Source organism: Anabas testudineus, chromosome 22 (genome assembly GCF_900324465.2).
Source record: "Anabas testudineus chromosome 22, fAnaTes1.2, whole genome shotgun sequence".
In the NCBI taxonomy this organism is placed as follows: Eukaryota; Metazoa; Chordata; class Actinopteri; order Anabantiformes; family Anabantidae; genus Anabas; species Anabas testudineus.
In genome coordinates this window covers 7,079,009-7,105,406 of record NC_046630.1, presented here as the reverse complement: position 1 = coordinate 7,105,406, position 26,398 = coordinate 7,079,009, and the positions used below count along the sequence as shown (strand labels likewise).

Here is a 26,398-nt window from a genome sequence, read left to right as displayed (position 1 = left end):
ATCTTTATTTACAAACAAAGAGCCACGATGTCAATAATGCAGCAGCATTTACAGAAATACAAAACATTAAACTAGAGAGTCCCAGAGCCCACACTTTATATTATCTACTCAGGATATTGAAAGTCTACATGGCTTTTATTAAACCAGACACATTAGTAAATAAATAGTTTGATACACATCTGTGGGAACTTCATCTGCCATCTGTCATTTATTCTTTTTTGCATGAAACAAGATCGTTCTCCTGTTATTTGATGTAAACCTTTCAATCTTCTCTTAAATTGTTGTCTATCTAGTTTTCATTGCACAAGCCTGTGCACCAATATTTATAATTTCCAATTTAAGTTTACATTTTTCAGTGATGAATTATGACATTTCTATTAGTTTCCAATAGACATTATATTATTATTATCATTATAATATAATTGTGAGCATAGGTAGCTTATATATTGTAGTTCAAATGTTATGATCCATTAAAATAGCTGGGCTGGTGCAGACTTTAGTAACCTCATTAACAAGAATTATGGTTCATTATTGTAATGAACAATCTTTATAATACCTTATATATTATGTTGAAGGCTTTTTTTCTATAGATATTTATAAAATCACATTCTATATTGCACACACTCTCACACATTTACATTTCCAGTGAATCCATCTTCCAGACATGATCTTTTCTCTCTTTGCTACCTGTCACTCCTCCTTTAAAATAGCGACCTCTGCTGATCAGTAATTGCGAGTTAGAAATATCTCACATCTCACTACTACACTCATTTTTCCCACTTTTTTTGCCTTTTTTACATTATAAGAAGCTCATTTATCCACCTGACATTTATAAAGAGACAAATAAAGTAAAGAAACAAGATCATCTGATGCTGCATGGGTTAAATTGAACTTTGTACAGATTGTACAGCTTCTAACTCCTAGATTTTGAAGTTAAATGTTATTAGGTTTATTAAATATAGCACATTAGGATGCACTTGTTCCCCGTCGGCTCTGTCCTCTCCTGCGCAGCTGGACCCACACGACTCCTCGCCCTTCTCCATACGAACCTCATTCTCACCGGACGTGGACTTATCCTGTTGTATTGCAGTCTTGGGACCCAGGTTGTGCCTCCTCCTCAGGAACCGCTGCGCTGCGCGTTTCCTTCACTTTAACTTTTGCGTTTTCTCCCCCGCGTCGTCCGCCGCTCCATGAAGACGCAGACGCCGTCTTCGGCTGCACCGCTCCTGTTCGCTGTTCGCTGCGCTGCTTCGACGCTAGCTAACGTTACTTTAAACGATGACACAGTACAAAGTGCGAACGGCGTCTCCGATCATTTAATATCGATCCGGGGACCTGTTAGCTTAGCCAGCTAGCCTGGTGAGTCGATTAGAGCAAGGAGACGCTGAGAAACACACTGCTGATATGATGTTTCCTCAATCAAGGCACTCGGTAAGTTGCTAGTTGAACTTGTCCCAGTTGGAAACTAAGCAAAGCAAAAGCGGAGCTAACGCTAGCTAACAGCCGACAGCTGCAGGTAGCTGTCAGCCTGCCTCACAATGACAGACCTCTCTACATCTTCTCACGACGTTTGCACTGTTATAATGCACAAAAGGTGCCGGGTAACAAATTAAAATGCACCCAGCTTGTTAGTTTGTCGATAGAAAACACGTATATAGCTGCGAGTGCTGTCTGTTGTTAGCTAGCTACCTTACTCAAAACAGCTAACGCGAGTCTGTGAGAGCAGGTGAGTGCATTATCCCTCTTTAGGTCGTTATCGTTCACAGTTTTTTATTCACAGGATGCTGAACACATGGAAATCATCACGTTAGAGGAGCTGGGACTGAAATCCACTATGTTGGTTGAGTAAATCGCTTATTGGAGCCGCTCTACAGGCGATTAATCGCTTTGGTGCATGGACAAAACATTAATGTGCAACTAGTCTGATAATCATCGGACTCATTTTTCATCCAGAAACAAAGACACATCACTGTGTTGGTCATTGTGTAGATCAGATGATTGATAGAGGAAATAATCACTGTTTTTTGTTGGCTGCAGCATTGTTGTTATTTAGCTGTGTTTATGGAAACACTATGGTAAATATGGGATGAACTACTGTGATACTAGACAAGCTGCATCCAACAACTCCCAGAGCAGAAGGTGACCTTTGTTAACCACAAGTGAGGGAAGTGCTGCACACATGTACGTAAAATAACACACACCATTAAACAAAGCACCAGTGCAAACATTTGCCACAGTGGTGTCATATAAGGTTGCATGTCAGGTATGTGTAAAAAATGTACACTGCATACTGTGGCTTAGGTTGTGTGAACTCTGGAGCAGGTTTGCTTCAAGGATTTCTCAGATGTGTTTGCATTCATCCTTCCTTAAATCTGACCAGTCTCTCTGCCCCTGCTGGTGAGAAACAACCCCATAGCATGACACTGCCACCATCAAGCTTCACTATAAAGGTGGCCTTTGCTGGTGATGAGCTGTATGCAGTGGAGACATAGTGGTTTGAGGTCACTTTTCTCATGAGACCAAAGATTCCTATTTCTTCATGCTGACATAGTTAATTTAATACCGATATCCATGCAGGCCTTTTACTCAAAATGGCTTCCGTCTGATCGACCTACATCTTTCCCATAAAGCCCAATTGATCGAGTGTTGTGAGATCATCATCCCTGCCGCTCGGTCCTTCTTTGTCATCATGGGTCTTTGAGTGTAGGCTAATTTAGAAAAATGACTTAAAGTGAGCAAAAAAGTTTGATGGTCTGTAAACTCTCTGAACCCACTGATTATTGTTGCTGGTTAGTTTCAACATGTGACCACTGTTCCCCTTTCTGAGGTGAAGCTGTTACAAAGATCTTCTAAAGATGTGATGACAAGTGAGACATGTTGCAAACCACTGCCGGCTTTATAATTTTTACTGAAGCAGAGCCATTTTAATTCTGTATTACTGTTTTTACTGTTCAAACCATGAGTTTTAGAAACATTAACCCAGACTTACTTGACTTGGAAGCGATCAGTCAGATGTTCCCTGTCTGCTGTTAACCAGGTGACTCTGTTCATTCCTGTAATCTCACTGGAAACCTCTACGAAACACCCTGGTGCTACTTATTAAGAGAGTAATATGGTTCAGGGCACTTTCTGCAAATAAACACTTCAAATTCCCTTGTTGTTGGACATGTTATGCATCTGAATTATGATATGAGGTAAAACTTATCCAGTACAGTTTGATGTTTAGTTATGGTAAGAAATGAATCTGGTGTAGTTTATAGAGAGATTGTGAATGCATTATTTGAATGCGGGGTCTTTTGTGAGTGTATTTGTATGCTAATGTGTGAATTTGTGTAAACTGATTGTGTTGTTGCTTCCAAGGCGTCCTCTCAGTCCAGTCAACCTCTCAAGTTCACCACTTCTGACTCGTGTGACCGCATCAAGGATGAGTTCCAGTTCCTTCAAGCTCAGTATCACAGGTATTCAGTCACTCACACACACACATTATAGGAAGTCACCAGAAGTAGTGATACACATATCCAAACAAATGTAATTTGTTGCTCTAAATGCTTTCTAGAACCCAGATCAAAATTGTTACGTGAACATTTTCATTCAGGCTGTCTTCTAATGCTTTTGTATATTGCCTCTACCAGTTTAAAGTTGGAGTGTGATAAACTGGCGTCTGAAAAGTCAGAGATGCAGCGTCACTATGTCATGGTAGGTCTGCCATGGTCTCTTTTGTAATTTGAATCAGTTTGCAATAATGTACTAAAGCACCTAATGTTTGTAGTGTTCATTTTCCTACCACGTCTTTTCCTGCCTCTGCTGTGTTTGGGAGAAAGCACACATCACCAGCTGCTGTGTGTGTCAGTTGTTTACTGTGTAATCATTTTGTAAACGGTGATTTGGCTGTTTTGTCATCAATGGAGTGACTCTTGGTTGTCGTTTGAGCGTAATTGTATGCAGCAGTTGAAGTAGTCAAGCATTGTTAATGCATATACAACAGCACTCTGTGTGTGAGAATATATAATGCAGAATATGTATATTATCTTTGTCTTTCTCCCTCTGTGTATTTCTAGTACTATGAAATGTCCTATGGATTGAACATTGAAATGCACAAACAGGTGATCACTATTTCTCATGATGCATTTTCTATTATTATCCCACATCTTCTGATTATCTGGTCTGACCTGTCCTCCATTTGCTTTTTTTGTAGGCTGAAATAGTGAAGAGACTGAATGGGATTTGTGCTCAGGTGCTGCCTTACCTGTCACAGGAGGTAATGACACAGACATTTTCATCAGTGTAGCTGACCTCCACTTGCAGCAGCTAAGAGTCTCTGCTCAACAATCAACCATGACTGTGTTGTGTCTGTGTTCCAGCATCAGCAGCAAGTCATGGGTGCCATGGAGAGAGCCAAGCAGGTCACGCCTCCTGAGATGAACTCCATTATACGAGTGAGCTTTATCAGTGATTAGTGAATATAATGCTACTGTGGCTGTCATAGACAATTAGCTGCAATTTTCCCCTCTCCACTATTTTCACACACCATTGTTTTTTATTTTTCTGCGAGAGTTTGAAATTAACTTGGTAATGCAACTTTGTCAGTTCAGTAATGCATAACGATGCATTTTAGTTCATTCTGACACTTCTTGTACAGTAAGTAGCTCAAGAATTGCTAGGTTTTACTCTCACATTCTTTAGAAAGTATAGTTATAGATAAAAAGGATAAAGACATTGACATTTGTTTATGAGTTTATATAGAATATAAAGTTCCACATATCCTGTAACCTGTGTATTCAATCAAACCATCTGTGTTTGCAGCAACAACTCCAGGTGCAACACCTGTCCCAGCTCCAAGGCCTGGCCCTGCCTGTGACCCCGCTGCCCCTGGGCCTCACCCCTCCCACCCTGCCCGCCGTCTCCTCCAGCTCTGGTCTCCTCTCCCTCTCCTCCATCCTGGCTAACTACTCCCATGGGCAGGCCCAGGTGGTGAAGGAGGACAAGGCCCGGGACGCAGCAGAGAGAGCGCCCAGAGGAGAGGATGGGGATAAATCAGACTAGTGCAGCCACAGTGAGGTGATTTGGAGGGGGGGTGTTGTGGGGTAAAATGTTGAAAAAAGAAAGTGAAACTGTTGATGTAAATGGAGATTGAGGTAATTCTGGCTGCCTGCCTGCTGAGTGGTAAAGTAGGAGAGTAACTGCAGGGATGATGACGAGCAAGGAGGGTTTTTAGATGTGCAGAGAATGAAACCGTTGATTGGCTCAGAGTAAGAATTAAATGTTCATAGACTGGTAATAGACTCAGTTCAGGCTTGTAGACTTTCAATAGATGCTTTTTTTGTGTAAGCCACTGTTGTTGGGCTTAACAATGATACACTGTAGATGTTTTTTTTTTTTCATATTGAGTGAGAGCTGGACATCTGTACATGGATTTGCCTCTCACAGATTTTTTTTTCCACTTCACATTGTTATAAGATCTCTTTTCAATGTGTTTCTTTTAGTCCTTCCAGTTGTTTCTAACTGGCTACACATGACATAAAATGGCTTCTTCACATTTTAAATATTGGAGCTATTTGATAAATCATGCTGTCATTTATGTACATACTTGGAGCCAAAATTTAAAAAGTTTGTCTGATGTTAAATGGGATGTTTTAAAGGGACATTTCACTTGTCAGGTGTATTCGAACCTTTCAAAACCTAGACCACCCGCTTTTATACGACCAAGCACTGGATGCATTACCCTAACTGTGTACCTCAATCCCATGTAAACAGGATTTTATTCCATTTAAAACCCTATACACCAATCAGATTTGACATTAAAACCACCTGTTGGTTTTAATGTGGTGAAAAATGGTCAGCTATGGGAAAGATCTAGTGCTGGAGAGGTGGCAGAACTCAGTGTATGCAACTTGCTTCATATGGTGCTGTGTAGCCGCAAAATCAGAGTGTCCATCTCCCTCGTGTCTCTGGTTACCATAACATTAAAACCAGCAGATGGTTTTAATGTTGTGACTGACCAGTGTAGTTTGTACTATAGAAATAGTAGTATACCCAGCTTGAGGGTTAATTAGTGTTTTGTAGGCCTGGCTGCTGCTGCTGCTATGCGCACTACGTGTAATGGACCATGACTCATCTTTTAAATGACAAGAATTAGCATTCTCTAAATTTTATTTTTACTTGGTTAAAGACAGACTATAATTAGTCTTTAATTGTCAGTGTGTGCTCAAGTGAATGTGATTGCAAAGAAGAAAACTTGTTTGATTTAATTGTTTTTCTAAAGGCACCTTTTGTATTTTCCTCACCCTCTGTGCTGCTCCCCCTTTTTCTGCGCTTGACCAGTCTTAAATTTGAAAAGGATCTAAATTTCAGACAGTCATAATAAACAGACAAGTACTGTAATTATAGGTTAGCAGAGCACTTCAGTTTATACTGAGACTGTATCAAGCACCTGCATTTTACTGTCTTGTTAGATTTGTGTTTTCCTATAACAAGGGATTCTCCCTTTTTATTTAAAAAAAACATTCCCATCATTTGATGAAGAATGTGTCCTGTGTGAGTTGCTAAACATCTGTAAGTAACATCAAACAAGCACTCTCTCTGTGTCCCAGCTCCATACTACAAACTGCGCTCTTACTTGAATAGTATACTCTCCTTGTGCTTATAATACATGGAATAAACTATTGTTTATTGCAGGAAATAATACTACACTGCTTTTTGGAACTAAAGGACATTTTTAGTATACACTCTGGCTAATATTGTTTAATGACTTTCAGTAAACAAAGGCAACAGTAGTAACAGTAACAGTAGTTTGTAATCTAATTCTTTCAGTCACTTCCTAGAGCTCATGACCACAGGTGAGGTTTGGGACGTAGACCAACCAGTAAATTGAGAGATTTGACTTTTGGCTTTCTCCCTCACTCCCTCATACAACAGTCCCTTTACTGCTGATGCTTTACCAATCTACTTGTCAAATTCTTGCTCCATTTTACCCTTACTCCTGAACAAGACCCCAGGATCCGTCGTTAAACCAGATGCTCTCCTTTCTGTGGTTGTGATGTAAGATCTTGTTGTTCTGGATCAGAGGTACAACAGCTGATCACAACCTGATCAACTGTCACCCTGGCATAGACTTTCCCAGGGAGGCTGTGTAGCGTGATACCCCTACAATTCGAGCACACCCTCTGGCCCCCTTTTATAAAATATGGGAACCACCACCCCAGTTTTCCAGTCCTTAGGCACTGTCCTTGTCCTTTATGTGACATTGAACAGACATGTCAACCAGGACAGCCATAATGTCCAGAGCCTTCAGCATCTCATGGCAAATCTTGTCCACAACTGGCTCCTTGCCACTGGTGAGTTTTTTAACTACCTCAGAGACCACCAACACTTCAGACTCTGCCTCTTCCTCCGCCATCCAACAATATCCCAAGGCCGTATCTGTATTTCTCTTCTCCTGCTGAACACGGCCTGGACGAGGCCTTGAATTCTCCTCTTGCTTCGTCCAATGATTTGTCAGATTTCCCTTGAGCCCAACCAAAAGTCCCTCTCCATATCCTCTCTGAACTACTCCCATACCTGGGTTTTTGCTTTTGCAACTATCTCATCCGCAGCCCTTCTGGCCTGCCAGTACCCGTCTGCTGTTTCAGGAGAACCCCTCCATACCCAAAATGCTTCCTTCACTGGTGTCCACCAGCAGATTTTCAGGTTGGCACCACGACTCTGCTCTGCTTCTCCCTTCACCCGAGTGTCCAAGACTTTTGGCCTCAGTCCTGATGATAACATAACAAAGTCAATCATTGGTCTGAGATCTAGGGTGCTGTGGTACGACGTACACTTATGAGCAACCCTGTGCTTGAACATGGTGTTTATGAAAGTCCTATAGCAAAGCTTCACTCTGGTTCTGGTCGTTCCTCTCAATCACTGTCATTATTTATCATATCAAGGTTAATTTGTTGATGACTCTGAGCAGAAAAACAGAATTTTGTCCCTTTGCTCAGTTGTACACTTGAACTATTTAAAATAGCTGGAAAAAAACAAGACTTCTGTCATAATTTAGACGTCTAGAAACAGGCATGTGTGAATGCACAAACCTTAATTAGAACTAGATAAGTGAAAATGGTGGAAATTTGACCTGAGTAGAACATATAGTATTAATTGCTAGTTGGTTTAAATGTTCACTTTTGAAAATTCACAACATAAACTAGACCCAAATTAGTTAGTATGCATAGTAAAATGTTGATTTTTGAGTATGTTAATAGTAGGCTATAAAAGGATTTGGTGGATTTTATATGCAGTTAGTGTGGAGTAGGAATACGGCTGAAAGGTTCACATTTGATGCAGCAGAGGGCAGCAGTCCACTCTCATTGGTTATTAGTATAAACTCACACAGGACTGAAGGGTCACTCTGTTCTCTTCACTTTCTCATGTTCTTTTCACGATTGTAGGCTGAGCGTCGGTGCACTGCAGGTTTTACCTGTTATTCCCCTGTAATGTGAGCACGTTGCAGTTTCAACAAACCCACCTTTTAATATCCTAGCACATCTGAGATTGGAGCTGAAACCTTTTCTTTGTATTTCAATTCAAAATGCACTTAAGTTGGGGCTCAGTGCTCTTTTTTGTTTTTCTTCTTCCTGCTTGAGCTTGAGCTGAGAGCTGTAGAGTTTCCCTCTCTGGAGATTGGACTTTAATATATCGAGCGCAACAAAAGTTCAGTTATTTGCACTCTTTATGCTAACGTCGGTCTATGAAAAGAAAACCTCATTTGGCAAAATTCAGACAAATGAATGGTATGTGTGTTTTTGCTGTGAAGGGCCAATTTAATACATATGAATATATCAATATACATATTTTTTAAAGCATTTTTGTATGTTTCAAAGCTGCTTTTTAATGTGTGTATCATGGAAGACTTTAATGTTGTATGTGTGCATTACAAGCCTACTATGAGAGAAACTAGAGGCACAATGTTGTATATCATGTTGTCTTTCCTGTTTTACTTTTGTTTTTTTAAATCTCTCCCATTCTCTCAATAGGCAGTAACAACCTTTTAGCAGTAAGGAAGCTTCTCTGGTGCCTTACAAATAAAAGACGTGATTGAGAATGGTCATTTTGTCTGTAGTTGATATCTGAGTAGGGGAAAAAAAGTCTGAAAGACAAAAGGCAGAATTAAAGGGCGTAAACATTACCTATCATCATCGGAGCTCAAAGTCATGAGAGTTAGCATCTGAAGCCTGATAAATGTGTTTAAATAGTGGATTACTGCAGCTTTATGTGTTTCAGGACTTCTAGTTGACTCAGACATAAATGAACGTTTTGAGGGATTACAGGAAAACAGCATCACAGTGTAATTAAAAAAAAAAAAAAACTATTACCATCTTCTCATGAGTCAGCGTATAACCTTGGCTCTGAGTTTTAAAGAAAATGAGTGTTATTTCAGAGCTGCCCTAATATATTTTTATTATAAAAACAGATCAAATTACTTTGAGTAGTGTAGAAGGTTTTGGTTGCACTGACAAACCAGGTAATCACTCAGCTCCTTTTTGGTTTATGTTGCTCAATTTTTGACTTTATTCGCTTCTATTGCTCTTCATCTGCTTTAAACCTAATTGAACACCATTAGCAGACACAGCTAAACATTTTCTGGTGTATATAGTCAAGCAGTTATTTGGATAGAATTGGTAAAGACATAAACCAGAGCTACAAGCAGAGTTATTACTGGACTTTCATTTACTGAGTGGCCAAAAACACAATTTGAAATGAATGTAGCAATAACAAATCTGCTGCCACCGTGGAGGAGAATGGAGGTTTTTATTTATGCTTTTATTTATATTTAGCAGAGAATATTACATTACAAAAACTGATCAGGTTATTTTCATTCTGGTACTCTAATCCTCAGAACTTAGGGAACACACGCATTTCTTTGGCAGAAATATTGTAGCACCCACAGCGAAGTGTAGAGTCTGATTAATACTGGATTATTATCATAATGCTGAGAGTGATATTTGAGAGTTACAGAAAATCTGACAGTACTGGCTGATGTGCTTGTGCGAGGATGGAAATTGAAATCTCAGGTGTACACATCCCAAAACCAGAGCAAAAATAGTATCTGTTTGCATAACTACTTCCTTTAACAACAACAAAGTGGGAAATGTGGCATGCTATTCCAAAAATTCCCTTGTCATGCCTGCGCCAGAAATGAAAAAAATCTCAGCGCTTCACCTTGTTATATCTTTGAACAGGATTTTGTAAAACCACAATATGTAGCTCAACACCCTAAGTTCTGACCTAGAGGAATCCCTCAACCGTCAGCAGCGTGTCGAGACACGAATGCTGTGTCAGCGTGTTGTCCTATATTCAACAAAAACACAAAGCGGTGAAAAGCGAAAAAGAAAACATCACATTCTCTTGTGGACATAGCACACAAAGATAAGATCCATGCTAATATTTATGGTGAAAACTGCACAAAACAGAGTGAAAGAAAGGAAGAGGTCCATGATGATGAGCTAAGCTTGTGTCACTTTTGTGAAATCCTTGTTCTACAAGCAATTGAGCTTTAAAAAAAAAAAAAAAAAACCTGAAAGAAAGCATGGAATGAAAACGCCTCCATAACAGTCCTTTGGTCGATCTGTTAAAATCATTGTAAAGTAAAATCGTAAAGTTTCACTGTAACGTCACAGTAATAGTAATACATTCTTAAAAGCTAAAGTTCATTTGATACTGTTGTTATAAACTAAATACGAATGGTAGCACTATACATATTGTATGTATATAGCAGTTAAAGCAGTTCATTACACATGCAGATCCTAAATACAGTCAAATATCTGCAGAGAAAAATAAGTGTCAGGGACACCAGATATAATCTAGCTCCAGTGTATGTAAAAGAGCAGTCTTATCTGACTGGAACAAAGTAAAAAACATTCAGTCTCCAAGGTTTTGTCACTCTATTCAAGGCAGAAAAAAAATGGCTGGTGTACTGAAATTTTGCGCGTTAAGGATTCTTTGCTCTTTTTTGATTTAGGTTGCAGCATAAATTGTCGCCACAACCTGCGCAGAATTTAAGGAAATAATACAATAAAATATGTAATAATTGCACAATGTTATATAAAAAAAACAAATCAATCACTCATACTTCTGCACTCACACACCCACACACACACCCACACACACACACAGAAGGTGGCACTTCTGTTCCAACAGGTTTTGGGAATCTGGGTTTTCATGGCTGTAAAACTTTAGGTAAGTCATCTCCAAGTGGAGCAGGTCTAGTCTGGATTTCCAGCAAGTGGTTACTGCACTGTTTGGTTTTTCTTTACCAGTCACATCCTTTTTGTTGCTTTTAGCGAGTAAAGGGCCCAGGTTAGTAAAAATAGGGTTCGGGAAGGTGCTCATACAGTTCCAGAGTAGTCATAGTGGTTTCGGTGCTGCGAGCCGGGAGGCTGCGGGCTCGGTTTACGTTCGAGAGTTTCAACCTCTGCTGTGTCTGGTGGCGTGCAGGGTGGGGTTCGCTGCTTAAAGAAGTCGGACACATATCTGACCTGAAAAGAGAAAGTGTCGAGTCAGAGTAAACACAAAGAACACACAGTTCTTATGTTTGCAGCCTTTTATAAAAAAGTAACTATAATCATTCAAATACTTAAAATTACTGTAATACATAGTTTACCAACTTAGGGAACGATTATTTTTGGGTTGTTTTTGCTTTTGTCTAATGAGATTATAGCCACACAGGAGGACAGAACAACTTCATATTAAGAAGGGTATGGGATTAACCATGATCCTCCTCATATTTTAAAGTCAAACTAAAACTTAAACTAACTGAACTCAGTGGCCTGTACAACTCTTAATATGTTGGTTCCCACTGCATGTTTGTACAATTTAGTTCCAGTTTGTTTGCTCTAACACAGACAGACAAGAGGAAGAAGCGGTGTCATCTGTCACTACACTCAAATGTGACAAGTCATGCTAGAAACCTGATCACTGGTCTGCTGCATGTACTGTGTAATGTGGATTACGCTAACCAGGTTACTACAGTGCATGTAAACACGCTCAGTGTCAAACTCACTCCCTGGAACAAACAGCGAGTGAAGCAGATAGAAAGTACTGTGACAAACTAGCCATACAACAAAAAATGAGAAGGCTCAGAGAATTCACACATTTCTGAATTTAACAATTACATGATTTTACTTAGTTATATTTTGATAATTAGTGATATTAACCAATAATATCTTTGTATAAACATCCTGCACATAGGGCCTGAACAAAATCCGCTACCCAACTATTTCAATATTGAAAATCAACACTCGTTTTAACTCACAATGAGCACGGCGATGAGGGCTCCCTGCAGCAGCCCCACCAGTACGTCGCTCCAGTGGTGTTTGAAGTCAGACACACGCGTGTATCCCACGTACAGAGCAAACGCCACCAGGAAGAACTGGATGGTCGGTCGAACCAGTCGCGTCCACTTCCCCTGCATTCTGGCCTGGACGTAGAGCTGAACACCAAGAAAGAAACAACACTCTGTTATTTTAAAACTACTTGTAACTATAAACTTCTAAATGTCCATATTTAAAGAGGAGGCAGCTAAATGTGCAGGTAAGTGAAACACACGACAATGTTTACTTTTATATTTATGAAGCTATGAAATAAAAAGTTAGATGTATTGTAAATTTTTACTTCTTTTTCTGCACTTTTCCCACCTAAAAGCAAGCATAGTTATCTGAAAAGTTGTTGGGCATCATACAAACTATCACGAGCATGTGCAACCTTATTTTAATGCAGAACATTTGACGGATTCCCGAAGCAGCTGTTAATCACTCACTCCTTCACTCACGCTTCACAGGGATTAAGCTGTTGAATCTGTCATCTTCCGGCCATTGTACAGTGTGTAGCACTGCAACAATGGTGTTTTTAAACCTGAGACGTGCGCCTGCGTCGTCAGCCCCCTACTGTTTTGTGTCGCGTGTGTGTTTGTGGTAAACAGACATTTCACAGCTACAGAAAGTGTCACGCAATGACAACGTCACACTCACCGACAGAAAGAGCATGCAGTACATCCCAAAGGACGAGTGGCCGGAGTAGAACGATAACCTGAGGAACAAAACAGCAAAACAGTCACGGACACAATCCACTCTTTTTTTTTTTTTTCCTGCAAATGAATTGAATGTACTGTATTACCGTGCAACCAAAATACAGATTTGCATTTATGCATTAACTTTGTCAAACATAAAAATCCTTTAGTTTGTCACATTTCCTGCTGCTAACAATAACATTGTAATTTGTGAAGAGGGAAAACAGATGATCAACAGAATTAATATTTTCTCTAAGCAAACCTGAAGCACTTTTTCAGCAATTTGAGCATAATTAGATCCCTTTATATAAAATAAACTCTTGAGTTTTAAGCTGATGATAAACAGCAATTGGTAAATTTTAGCTTCTGGAACTAGCAAAGTTACATAAAATCAAAATTTTGCCTCCTTTATATAGATTTATTTAGTAATCACTTAAAATTGTTTACAACCATTGTTATGCAAATTGCAATTGTTATGCAAAAATAGTGGAGCCAGCCTTACCAGTATGAAACCTTACAGTTGCAAAAAAAAAGTATGTGAACCCTTTGGGATTACATGGAGTTTTGCATGAATTGGTCATAAAATGTGAATGTTTACATGTTACGTTCAATAAAAACCTGAAAACATATGTTTGTGTAGTATTATTTTAAGGAGACTGTGTTTTTCCATTGTTGTGACTTAGATGAAGTTCAGAGCACATTTTATGAGCAATTCATGCAAAACTCCATGTAATCCCAAAGGGTTCACATACTTTATCTTGCAACTGTAGATATGATATATAGGGAAACAAAGGGAAGTGTAGAATTGACCTTAACCCACCTGGATTCAGTCACATTGCGGTGGTGACCAGTGCAATTGATGTGCAGCACGTATCCATTACAGTTGACTGGGGCGCAGACAGATAAGAAGTTTGGCCGGGGACGACCTATGGTGAACTTTGCCAAGTCGGTTAGCGATTGGCTGACGGCTCCTCCGAACAGGAAGGTGCCCACCACCTTGTATAGGGCCGACAGGTACTGGTTGAATTGGGAGTTGGAGTGAAGCCGTTTGGTGTGGACCAGGTAGGCCTCTCCTGTGGTGATCTGTGGAGTCACAGGACAGATGTGGTTGCATTAAGATTCTGCATCTGCAAAGTACAATTTCTGCCACCGTTTGGGACTCACTATGACTATGGAGCAGATGATGGTGACTGCAGCCATGGTTCCATGAGAGATTGTGTCTTTTCTGTATGGATAGCTGATGCTCTTGTCATCGCAGTAGATTCCTCTTTGGTAAGGGCTGAACATCAGTGTCAGGATGGCCGACGGTAGAGCCGCTGGAGAGAGAGAAGAGAAGACAAGTCCTCGATAGTATGAGCACAACATCCACTGTTCAGCCCAGTAGTTGGAAATAAAGAAACAATGACAGTCTCTATTCAAGCACTGTCAAACCACAGAAAAGATTAAGGGTACCTAAGACGTTTGCACAGTACTGTACATGAGTCAGATATTTTAGTATGTGCAGCACCTAATAAGTAAAAAAATATATACATTTAAAGACTTGAGAGTAGAGTTACAGTAGAGTTACTGTAACTGCTATATAATGCAAAATGAATTCAAGCACTGAAACTGGTCTCTGAAAACCAAAACTGCACTGTTAATAGCTGAAGGTCCGTCCTGAGAGCGGCAAAGACCTTTCAGCACAGTACTGACAAGTCAAACATGAACCACAACACAATGAAATGCAGCTCAGGAAACAGCTAAGAACACACTGATGGACGAATCTTCAGGCTTTGAGCAGAAGGACCGGCTGTGCCAAGCAAATTAATTTGTCATCGGTAGAGCTCAGCGACAGCAGCTTCACCTCTGACTCTGCACGTCCCATTTGCTCTTGACAGAGGAACTGCCTGTCACCATGGCAACATGCAGGACAGGACCATTATGACCTTTGACACTGGGGCGACGTTTAAACAGTGAAGGGCATGGGAGCTGAAGATTGTACTGGTACACACACTCCTGCCAGACGGCCCTGACAGATAAATGTGACCTGCAACTTACAGAAATCTTTTTTTTTTTTTAAAGCATGTAAATGTATGAATGTTTATCTGTAATGAAGACTACATTGATTTTGCCTCTGTGACGGGCAACGTGCAGTTTCACAGTTTGTCTTAGTGCAAACAAAAGAATGAAGTGATGCAGAAGCACATAAAGCTGTCTCGTAAATCTGAGCAGGACAATAGTCCGATCTACATGGCTGAAGTCAGGAACTTTCTTTTTCTATAACCTTTAAATGGTTTTCCTGTTTTCAAGAACCCCTCGCTGAGCTGCTGAAGCTAATAGGACCGAGAAATGGGTGTTTTCGTAAGCCGGAGCTATACATTTACTGCCATAAGAGCGACTGTCCACTAACAGATTGCTTCCTTCCTGTGAGTGTGTGACTGTCGCTCGACAAGTAAGACTAAATGAAACCACATGAAGATACACAACCACAGAAAAGAAAACATAAGGCAGACAGGTAACGTTGACATGGTAATTATAGCATGAGGTCATGTGTACATGAGTGTAAATCAAGTCTGAGGTCATACACACTGTGTCCGATGTGAACATTTATAGAGAAAATATAAACTCCTCTTAAATTAATTCAGAAATTCTCTAAAACGGAATGGTTTGAAAATAAAAGAGGAAGCATAAAAGTGAGAACAGGTTAGGTTTCATATATATATAAAAAACAACATTGTACTATTCAGAATACTGTAGATATTCTGGATGTTCTCCATTTTTTCATTAATGTTTTTAACAAATCCAATATTTAATGCAAAACCTGACATGGTACATGATCTTGTGCATTATTTTATAACCCTCTTTTGAAATTCTGACTGAATGTCAGCGTTTCAAATCCCTGTTTGTTTAAGCAGTGCTTGTTAATACAATCTGATTTTTAATGGTGTGCTGTGGGTTTAGCAAGTAAAACAATAAAAGCGGTGACGTTGTAAGACAAAAACCAACAACACATTTCACCACATCGTCCATAAATCTTTCAGAAAAGACAAAAGTACACCTTTTATTTGCCATATAAAGCATTATGATCTCTTGGACCATTAGGTAGAACTAAACAGTGATGCAACATTTGGTTCACGTGCAACACAAAGGATTTTACACATCACCATTAAATCCAGATTAGAAGCTTGTATGTTCTGCACTGCCTGAACTTTAAATACTCACCAAGGGCCATCTTGCACTCCTTTCCTGTAGTGTTGTTTTTCTTATTCTGATGCACAGTGTAAAGGACTTTGAATGGACTGTGAACATAAACTGTGCTGCTACACAAAGAAACCTGCTGCTACAACACAATTAAATGCTTTAGTTTTTTTATATATGGCCTGATGGATGCCAAACTTCTGAGAGAGATCATTAATAGCATTTCCTGGTTTTGCTGCATGTGTGGCCGAGAGCTCTCATATATGCAAAATAAAAAGCGATCTACTGCATTTTACTTAAAAAGCTTGCAGCAGATAAACAGGGTCTAAAACCCTAAATGTGATGTTTCTCGCCATTTCTGAGTAAGTGTCAGTAATGATGACAAGCCGTTTCCTCATTAAAGAGAATTTATTTTCATTTCAAGGAGGCCCTCCCTTTGCTCTTCACATCTCAGAGTTCATTATTCCAGCAGGTCAAGCATGTTCTGAGCTTCTCTTTGATGTGACGCCCAACTATTGTTTATTCTGCAGGGTGCAAGGATGATATTTAGATAAGAGGCTGCTTTTTCGCCACAAGTCTCTGGTGGCTCCATACTGCCAGGGTGGAGATGTGAGTTGGGCAATGGCTTCAAACACACACACACACACACACACACACACACACACACACACACACACACACACACACACACACACACACACACACACACACACACACACACACACACACACACACACACACACACACACACACACACACACACACACACACACACACACACACACACACACACACACACACACCCCAGCATTAGTGAGGAAGTTGATCCCGCTCAGTATCAAACATGCTCCAAAGGTTTTCTGGGAGCTGAGCCCATACATAGTTTCTATTATCTGAACAGGACTGGCTGTTTTTATCTGCTCTATTATTACAGAAGGTCTGGGGTATGTTTATGTAGGCCTTTGCTGGGGGAGGGGACCTCCCCATACCGGAGGTTGAAAAAGCTAAATCCCCAAATTTACTGAACAATAAGCTGCATATAGTGGAAAATGCTCATGAAACACACATAGTATAGTAAATAATTACTAATTGACTGTACATAAGAAATTGTTTGTTTCCATCTTGGGGAGAATTAGATGAGTAAATCAACAACACCCATGTTTACAGTATGTTAACTAACACAGGCTTAATCTGCAATTGCAGCCAAAGGTGCATGTACTAAATCCTGTCTAGCATAATAAGCTGGAGAGGTTGCCAGAGAGCCAGTGGAGACGCCACATGTCATGAAAAACTTGTAAATGTAAAACCGTCTAAACCCACATGAGAAACGAAGCAAACTAACAGGATGATCATGCATTAATCCGGCTGCCTGTTTCCTTCTGCCACATTCACATCATGTGAAAGGGACGGCACTGATGGCAAAGTTCCTTTTCTTGTTTACAAGTTTATGACTTGTAAGCGTTCTACTAATTGGATATCTTACAAATAGTTTGCAAAAAATAAAATTAAAAACACAATTGAATGGCTACAAGTTCAACTTTAAGTGAGACATCCATGTTTGCCTGTTTGTGCTTGGTGATACATCTCCTAATCCTTAACCCTTTCCTTTATTCCTTCCTTATTACCTTCTTCCTTTCCCCCTCCATCTCTCCTTTAGCTTCTTTGATTGATCTGATCATTCCCAAACCAGAAAGTAAAAGTAAATTCATCATTACTTTCACCACATTGCTCGTAAACTTTCTTGGGTTTAGGGTTCAGATTATTTTTACTACAGACTTTATTAGATGTAGACAGCTTATACTCATCCTACTCTAACATTTCACAAGTAGCTCTCGAGGTTCGGTTACTTTCTACTTTCACTTTGAGCCTTTGCAGCTGCACACAATGTAAAAACTGGCAGATAAGGCATTAACACAGAGTTTCTGCTGAGCTTTGGTCTTGAATAACAAAACCTCCACAAGAGAGATAAAAAAGGAAGAGGGGGAAAGTATTGTTTCATGCTTTCACAATGTCTTCTGGCAAGAGTGCAGGCCCGATTCCACTTGAAATAAACATAATGGAATCTCAGACACAAGTTCAGCTTCCCCCCGACCTGTGACCCTGCAGGAAGTGGAAGTGTTCCTGTTATTCAGCTCTCAAGATGAGTACAGGCCTCTGCCACTCATCTTGGGAGCAGAAGAACTGAGGCACTTACATGAAAAACTGGACCAGGAACAGGTAGTGGTGCTCTGAGTGAACATTTGTTTGACGTCTGCATGTCAGGGCTCAACAGACGACTGTGAGATTTGCACGTCGGCTGAGTGACCTCGCAGTTTGTTTTCTAACAGGGATTCGCGACTGGTGTTCCACATCACACCGAGGTGCTCTGAAAAGCCATTTTATTCCTTAATTGTGAATCAGTTTTGGGGCTTATTCTGTTGTTTCTTCATACAGTTCAGGCAGAGAAAGCATCACTTCCTGTGAGGCCAGGGATTTGTCCTGGGAAACTCCTCACAACGCTGGAGGATAAGCTTTTTCTTTGTATATCCACAAAAACATTGAGCGTCACTACTTTAAACAACAATCAGTGTTCACTTAGCACTGAGTTGTGTGTGTCTGGTTTTCTTTGTCTATAGTTTCAACCATCTGTAAGTCCATAAGTAAATTGTGAAAACATACCAGTGCCTATTTTCTATGGAACCTAAGGTATGTGTCATGGAGAATGGGTCAGCACAACAACCCAACAAATCTGTCCTTAAATACATAGAAGGAAGAAAGGTAACGTTGGCACCAACATGCAGGATGGTGCAGGTGAAGCAATAAATTGATTTGAGTAAAAGTGTCTCAAAGATTTATAACAAATGAAGGAAACACCTCGACTTAGCTAAGCATATGATATGTGTGCAAAGATTTTACAATGAGAAGTTTCAGTCGTTAATTTTATCCTGACAGCATGTTGTTAAAATGTTAATGTTTGTGAACTATAAAGCAGCTGTATGTGTAGTACTAACGCTCCATGTGAGCTTGTTGTGCTAAGAAAGTGGTAATAACCTGAAGTGTTGTTACTAGGTTACCGACATTACCGTAATGTGTGTGCACACGGTGTATGCAGCAGTCTCAGTGGTTTTTACTGAGCTATACGTGATAACTCATCTCCTGAGTGTCTTGTCACAGCATCAGGTCTAAACCACAGCCCTTTACTTTTTTTAATATTTCATGCAGCTGGGTTTTGCAGTAAAACTATGTCACCATAAAATAGTTGAGCTTTTCATGTTTTGGTATAATATTGTTTTGTTTTAATACCAGTAATGCCGTTGTTATTTATGTAGATATACATTCATTTCATTGGTTTAATTTTTGCTGTGGTATGGACAACTGTAACATTTTCACTAGTAACTACTAAATACTTGGTACTGTGACATCCCTATGAAGAACCTACATCTGCAAATTAGCTGGTAACTAAAGTTGTCAAATAATTGTAAATGAACTAATAGAAACTAATACTAATATTATTCCCTAAGGAGGATACAATGGGAATACTTAGAAGTACGTAAAACTGTACTTTGCTTCAGTTACTTCACTTGTGCTAAAGGAGAATTAACTTTTTTCTAAAATAAATTAATAATTCTTCCTCTCTCACGTCAAACCATGACAGAACTGAAAAAGGTCTTCTGAAACTACCACAGATGATAAATGTGACCATGCACAGACAGAGTACTTGTGTTTTAAAAGTAGCCCACATGCAGACACAGTCTACAACATCTCGCTTTCATTTTTACAAATGAATGTCAGAGAGCTGAAGTCAACCATTTCTCAAACGTCCATCTGTGTGTAAGCAAGAGTGTCAAACATTTGGAGGAGCATGTCTAACGTGTCAGATAGGAGACAACAACAGCTTTTATCGGTCACTCCATGCGTCACCTCTGAATCTCTGTTACAAAACTGACACTTTTGACAATTTGTGACAACCTTTTGCTGATTCTCACTTAAAAAAAATAATACTGCAGCATCTTTTCCATGTTTCCAGCATTTAGGTAGATTAATCAGATAATTGCAACTTTTATTAAATTTATATAACAAAAACTTTTACCTTCCCTAATTGATGCAGCCCTATATTCTGTACATCTATATTTTAGATATATGCAACAAAATTTACTAGTCATGCACCACTGTCTAACACAAGCTTAACTACAATCCTCCTATTCACACTTCCTTCAATTGTTATTGTTCCCTTTATTAGACCACGTTGTTCCCTTTAGTTTGCACTGGTTTGCAATAGCAACCACTGTTTTACTATATCCTATATTAAGCAAAATAAGCAAGTTGCCTTTCAAAATCAACTACAGTATGTTGATATCAACATGTATATATATATATATATATATAGAGAGAGAGAGAGAGAGAGAGTGGTTAGAAAAGTATTAGGATAAAAGAAATAGCTGTTTAAAGAGACTTAAAAAGGACAAAAGCTTAATTAAAACATACAAAAATTAAGAAATGCACTTCTGATACCTACAATAAATTGTCCACATTACATTGCAGGCTTTGACTGATTAAGCACAGTTGTGATTGACTCAGCACTTTACTCTAAGTGTGCTGCTGACATAGCAGAACTAGAAATGTATTTGACATTAATTTCTATGGATTTTTTTTATCCCGTTAAAGGGTTAAGGGTTAAGTGGGAAATTTGTGATACTAATGATATGAAAATCACTGGAACTCAAACACTTCATGTTTTTAAACTATGCATTATTGAATTAGTCAGATCAGTAACAGTTTTTCATTTGTGGTCAAGATTTTTGAACTGAAATGAAACAAAAAATCCTATTCAAAATCCCATTAAAACGCTTTTGGCAGGCGCTTTTATCCAAAGCGTCTTACAAGTGAGGTACAAAGCAAATATCTAAGGAGACAAACTTTAAAGTAAAGTGCTCTTGAACATTTGAAGGCAGCGGTCGGGGATTTGAACCTGTAGCTACAGGAAGCGAATGATCTGAAAAGTGGTGTAACGTGTGGCCTTAACAAAAATGCATTTTGGATCATCTGGAGAGGTTTGATGGTGCATGATGGTAATTTATTGGCGTATTACCATTGTTACTATTGTTTCTTACAGTGTAATGTTGTTTATCCGATATTTAGTTTTATAGCGGCCACTAGAGAACACCATTTCCTGTCAGGCGTGTGCGGGCTAAACGTCACAGTTCGAGAGAAAAGTCCATGCGTGACTCGACGGGTTCGATTTCACCGGACACGCCTCCAGCTTGTCAGACCAAAAAACCTATGGTGCAACAAATTCTTATTGCTGCTTGATTATTTGAATCATAACTAAACCCTCTTTTACAATAGAGGCTGCTCAGAGTGCATAAAACAGAAACGAAGAGACTTAGAGTCATAAAGGGTAATTAAACAGTGATGGTGAAACTATCTCTGTGACCTCTGCGCACTTGATAAGCACAGCAACAGATGGACCCACTCCTGATGACAGGCAGCCGGAAAGACTAAAGCTCTTCAAAACCACCATTAAGACCGAGACAGACAACTCAAACAGTGTCAAAGCTGAATGCAATGACGCCACACAGGCTGTTCAGGCGAGATTTGTTCAGGTTTATGACCCAAATAACAGGAAGCGGAAGGTTTTTCTAAACAGAATACAGAGTTTAAAGAATAACATTCAGGGAATGTGTTCGTTATTTCTTGCCAACAACACACTCACGGCTGCAAGACTAAGGAAGTAACTGTTTGCCTGGTTCTACGTCAAATCTTATCACGGCATTCAATGGGCGTTATCAGTTGTCATCACTCCCATGCTGTAATTACAGGTCGGTAGAGGAGAGCAGCACCTAGTTGCAGGCCACAAGGTGTTTGAAAAATGTGGCCGACCTCAGTCACAGTAAATAAAAGAGTACAGAGGAAGAGGAATCACACAGGAAGTAAAAATAAAAGATTCTTAATTTAAATCTAAGCAAAGTAGTAGTTTCTGTGTCTGAATGTGTACGCTCTGAGAGGTGGACTAAGGCTCTACTAACCCACATCTGTCCTCCTGATAAAGGCCCCTGAAATGGGTGATAACATTCAAATGGCTTCCAGTCTTCATGTTAGTGAACCTGCTTTCTCTCCTGTGGCTACAACCAGAACGTTACTGATTGTGAGTAAATAGAAACAAAAGATGAGCAGAGCAGCCTGTTCTCATCAAAAAGTTCATTTGACTGCGATACAAAATGTAACTGTTGCATGAATTGTACGGCCGAGAGTGTCACAGCGCTCTGACAGTGCGTGTGTGTGTGTGTGTGTGTGTGTGTGTGTGTGTGTGTGTGTGTGTGTGTTGTATCTGCTGAGGGTCGTGCCATGTAACAAATAATGGCAGGATGGAGGTTTGACTGCAGAGAGGAAGAGGGAGAAATAAAACACTGAGTAGATTCAGAGATCAGTTACAATCTGAACATTCAGCACATTCCTACCATATCACCCCCCCCCCAAACACACTCACACACACACACAATGAATACCCCCTTTTTAAATGAAGGGGGGGAATTCAAGCCTGATGAACAACAAAGTAGATAAATCACAAATATCAAGACATATTCCTGCGACATGAGATTCATTTGTTACACAAGTTTCCACGTCCACAGTCCAACACTGAGTTCCAGTGAAGTTTGAGCTCATTTGTAAAGCTGAAACTATTAGTCACTTCAAATCAATTAGTCTGCTGAATAAAGCTTCAACTACTGTAACTGTACAACTAATGATTTAAACTGCAGATTATTATCTCCGTTAATCGTTTTCACTATAAACAAATAGATAAATGTGCATCTCACGTTCTCTAAAATCAAGAAGCTCTAATCAATAATCAAATAACTATAATGTGAGACGATAGAAAGCTGCAAATTCTAACATTTGAGAACCTGAAATAGTGAAATATTTCCTTCTTGCTTTGAAATTGACTGAACTTTTTAGTCTAGTTTTCACGTTCATATTACAAACTGTCTTCACAGTGTTTCCTGAAGCATGGATTGTACTGTTACTTGGACATTTTCACTGATAACTTTCATGTGAACAACAATGCCTGTGAAACATATTCACCCCAATGAAAGTTTTCTTCCCAATGAACACTGATTTTGGCTTTTGACAAACACTGACATGAAAATACTTTCCCTACCAAGTAAGATATATGATTTCACACAGAAAATAAGTCATTGCATAAGTATTCACCACTTTTAAAGTAACTCTAACGTTAAAGAGTCACACAATTAATTAATCCAATTAAATGGGGATCAACTGAGTGCAATAAAGGCGTCATCTTCACAAACTGAGTGAGTAGTGAGGGAGGCCACCAGGACCAGGACTGAGATGGGAGAGACTGTACTCTACTGGTTCTTCACCAGCTCCTTTTAAATCTCAGCTTGAGTCTGTGGGAGACTGAAGTCAAGTGGAAGAAGGTGCTTCCGTCTGATAACACCAACATCAACGTTTGGCCGTAGGACTTGTGATTCATGCCAGGCATCTTTTCACTTTTTAAATGCCATGCGAGTGACTTCCATCTGACAGAAATCACACGGGTCACGCTTTTCCACCGCTGACTTGAGTGATGACACAGCCAGAAACACCAAGCTTAGTCACAGTAAACTGAGAAATATTTAATCATCGCATTGAAAACGATGATGCCACATGTTTGATTTCGCAACAGTAAGCTGTGATGTGCAATCAATAATTGTGTGTGATTTAGTTAATCTGAAGAAATGTCTCAGGCTCTGTCTTTTATGCTTGTGACCTACTTGGAAACAACTTTTAAGAGTGGATACCAGCTAATCAACAAGTTTAACTGGATAGTTCTTCACTTTCATACAAACCTTAGTCCGACACAGGTTTTATTAGCGCTAAACATTATCGTTTTTCTCCACATAAACAGACACAGACAGTGGATTCCTTGTCAGATGTGCACACATGAACACAGGTCCTGACGGTAGAGGGGTTTAAACAGAAGAACAGTCATTATCATTCCTCTCACAGATACCAGATGGGTGCACACACACACACACACACACACACACACACACACAAATTCTCTAGCCTTCTCTGTTTTTTTGTCGTTTTCTCTGGGATCCCATTGCAGGAAAGTTCAAGTTGGCACAATTTCTCACCTACACAAAATAAAAAATTTAAATAAAAAAAAAGGAAAATCAGCCTTCAACTGCAAACAGGGGCAGCTGGAAGGTGTCAGTTCTGTTAACGACTTTGTGACGTCTTGAAAGATTAGAGCAAGTCACAACAAGCTGCTTTGTTCCTTGTACAATATTCAAGCAACGCACCCGACAGCCCACCCTCAACAATGCACGCACACACCTGATCTACAGCTTCCAAAACAGGATTTCATCTATCACAGAAAGAGAGATCCATTACCAGCGGCCTTTGCTCTTCCTCCTAAACCTGAGTTTAAAAAAAGAAAGAGGCCAAAAGGTGCAGGAAGAGAAGTGTGAATGCATTCCCAGTCTGGAAATTATTCATAAAAAGATATGAAGAGACAGGTAGGACATGCACATACAGCCAAACAGCACCTCACGGTTACTTAAACACAATTAATTCAACATATGGACAAGTAGAAAAAAAAAAAAAAACTCTGGATTAAATTGAGTGCATCATCCCTCCAGCATACCAGCACTCTGAAAGCCTCCGTTTGTGATAAGATAGGAAGTGTCCTATTGTAACTCAAAATGACTCCAATGAAGAAATCAGTTCAGTGACAGTCACAGATCAACAAAACTCTCCACGAAGTTCTTACTTGGTGTTGGGAAAGACTCTGACCTGTTTGAACAAGATAGGGACCGATGACGACTTGCTTAATTGTTTAATTGTCATGCAGAATGAGCTGGTATTGCATCTAATGTGCTTTTTTTTTTTTTTACAACAGAACATTGTGCAAGTAACATTTTTAAAACGTACATCATGCTTTTTTTTAATTAGAAGTTGGTAAATTCGTCTAATGGTGCAGAAAGACCAGTATTTTCTGTGTTAGGTCTATAACTCCTGTGTGCAGGGAGTGTGTTGAGCAATCCCACTGTCCCGGTGCAAACTTTGGAGTCCAATTCCTTCTATTGCCTCACACAAATCACAGGTTTACATACATGACACGAAGTGTACAACCTGACCCATCGCATGTTCAGCCATATTGTGAGGACGAGAGAACCAAGTTTGTAACTCACCAACAAAGACGCACAGAATATCCGCCACGATCAGCAGCACCTTCTTTCTTTGCTCTGGCATGTTTCCTCCGATGCCGCTTCACTCTCATAAATAAATCGCGTTTTAAAAGGGCATACGGCTTTGTAGTGAGAGGAAAGTAAAAGTATGAGGACGAGTCGCCCCGGTGGCTCTTCCGGCTCCGCTCCCCTGTGTGTACCTGTCTGTCTGCGCTGCGCTGCTCCAGGTGAGTGGCGCAGGACGCGCAGCTGCGTCTTCGACTGTCGTCTTGCCTTTTTGCGCAAAAAGGAGGGAGGGAGCGACGTCCCGCAGAAACAACGCATGAAATCAGAGGAGATTAGTGATGGCTTCCCGAAATCCTTCCTCCTAACATGAGGGAAATCCCCCCCCCCCCCCCCTTTTCTATCAGCTTTCTCTTCTATTCAAATCCAAGCACTGACATGAACATTTCTGTCTCTACCACGTGGTTAACGTTTCAGTAAAGGCAAGGCACACCCCGTGTCACCTCAAATACAACTTAGTCTGATCTACAGGGTGACTTTTAATTGTACAGATGGCAGATTATAGGGAAAACAGCCACTGCCAGTGTGCAATAAATTAAGAACTATAAAAACTAAAAGTTATTGTAAGTTACAGCTTATTAAGTCAGACACAGATAGTGGTCGACTAATAGGTTTTTTTTGTTGGCCACTGACAAAATACAGCATTTTAATAATAACAAATGATTTACCAACATTTCATGAATTAGGAAAATATTTGAATTATAAAATAAAAAGAATTTCGGAAACATGGATGACCTACACTCCATACAGTCCCAGAACGCCTCACCAGCGCTGCAGCTGAGAGGAATAGAATAGAATAGAATAGAATAGAATAGAGGAGAAATATAGGAGATTTGAACATTAAAGTGCGTATTTACCTGTTCAAACACACACACACACTTTTTCTAACTGCAAAGAACATCCACACTGAAGTGATCACAGTCAAATGTGCTGTTACAGGTGC

At 39.8% G+C, this 26,398-nt stretch overlaps 2 protein-coding genes across 2 annotated transcripts; one reads left to right on the top strand and one right to left on the bottom strand.

Annotated features, from left to right (window-relative positions):
* The first annotated feature begins 438 nt into the window (after positions 1 to 438).
* On the top strand, positions 439 to 9,085 carry LOC113148172 (TLE family member 5-like). The gene is made up of 7 exons (XM_026339727.1): positions 439 to 1,431; positions 3,361 to 3,458; positions 3,633 to 3,696; positions 4,059 to 4,103; positions 4,196 to 4,258; positions 4,362 to 4,436; positions 4,804 to 9,085. The coding sequence occupies exons 1-7, from the start codon at positions 1,405 to 1,407 to the stop codon at positions 5,041 to 5,043; spliced, it is 612 nt and encodes a 203-aa protein (XP_026195512.1). The 5' UTR covers positions 439 to 1,404; the 3' UTR covers positions 5,044 to 9,085.
* A 682-nt stretch (positions 9,086 to 9,767) lies between these two features.
* plpp2a (phospholipid phosphatase 2a) lies at positions 9,768 to 25,781 on the bottom strand. The gene is made up of 6 exons (XM_026339792.1): positions 25,396 to 25,781; positions 14,207 to 14,358; positions 13,863 to 14,125; positions 13,005 to 13,062; positions 12,290 to 12,466; positions 9,768 to 11,513 (listed from the first exon to the last, which is right to left on the bottom strand). Exons 1-6 carry the CDS (start codon positions 25,454 to 25,456, stop codon positions 11,364 to 11,366), a joined length of 861 nt encoding a protein of 286 aa, XP_026195577.1. The 5' UTR covers positions 25,457 to 25,781; the 3' UTR covers positions 9,768 to 11,363.
* Between the last annotated feature and the right edge of the window lie 617 nt (positions 25,782 to 26,398).

Coding starts and splice junctions, on each gene's coding strand:
- LOC113148172 (XM_026339727.1), top strand. CDS start 1,405: ATGATGTTTCCTCAATCAAGGCACTCG. Junction 3,697..4,058: donor TGCAGCGTCACTATGTCATG/GTAGGTCTGCCA, acceptor GTGTATTTCTAG/TACTATGAAATGTCCTATGG. Junction 4,104..4,195: donor ACATTGAAATGCACAAACAG/GTGATCACTATT, acceptor CTTTTTTTGTAG/GCTGAAATAGTGAAGAGACT.
- plpp2a (XM_026339792.1), bottom strand. CDS start 25,456: ATGCCAGAGCAAAGAAAGAAGGTGCTGCTGATCGTGGCGGATATTCTG. Junction 12,467..13,004: donor ACTGCATGCTCTTTCTGTCG/GTGAGTGTGACG, acceptor CTTGGTGTTCAG/CTCTACGTCCAGGCCAGAAT. Junction 11,514..12,289: donor CCCTCATCGCCGTGCTCATT/GTGAGTTAAAAC, acceptor TTCTCTTTTCAG/GTCAGATATGTGTCCGACTT.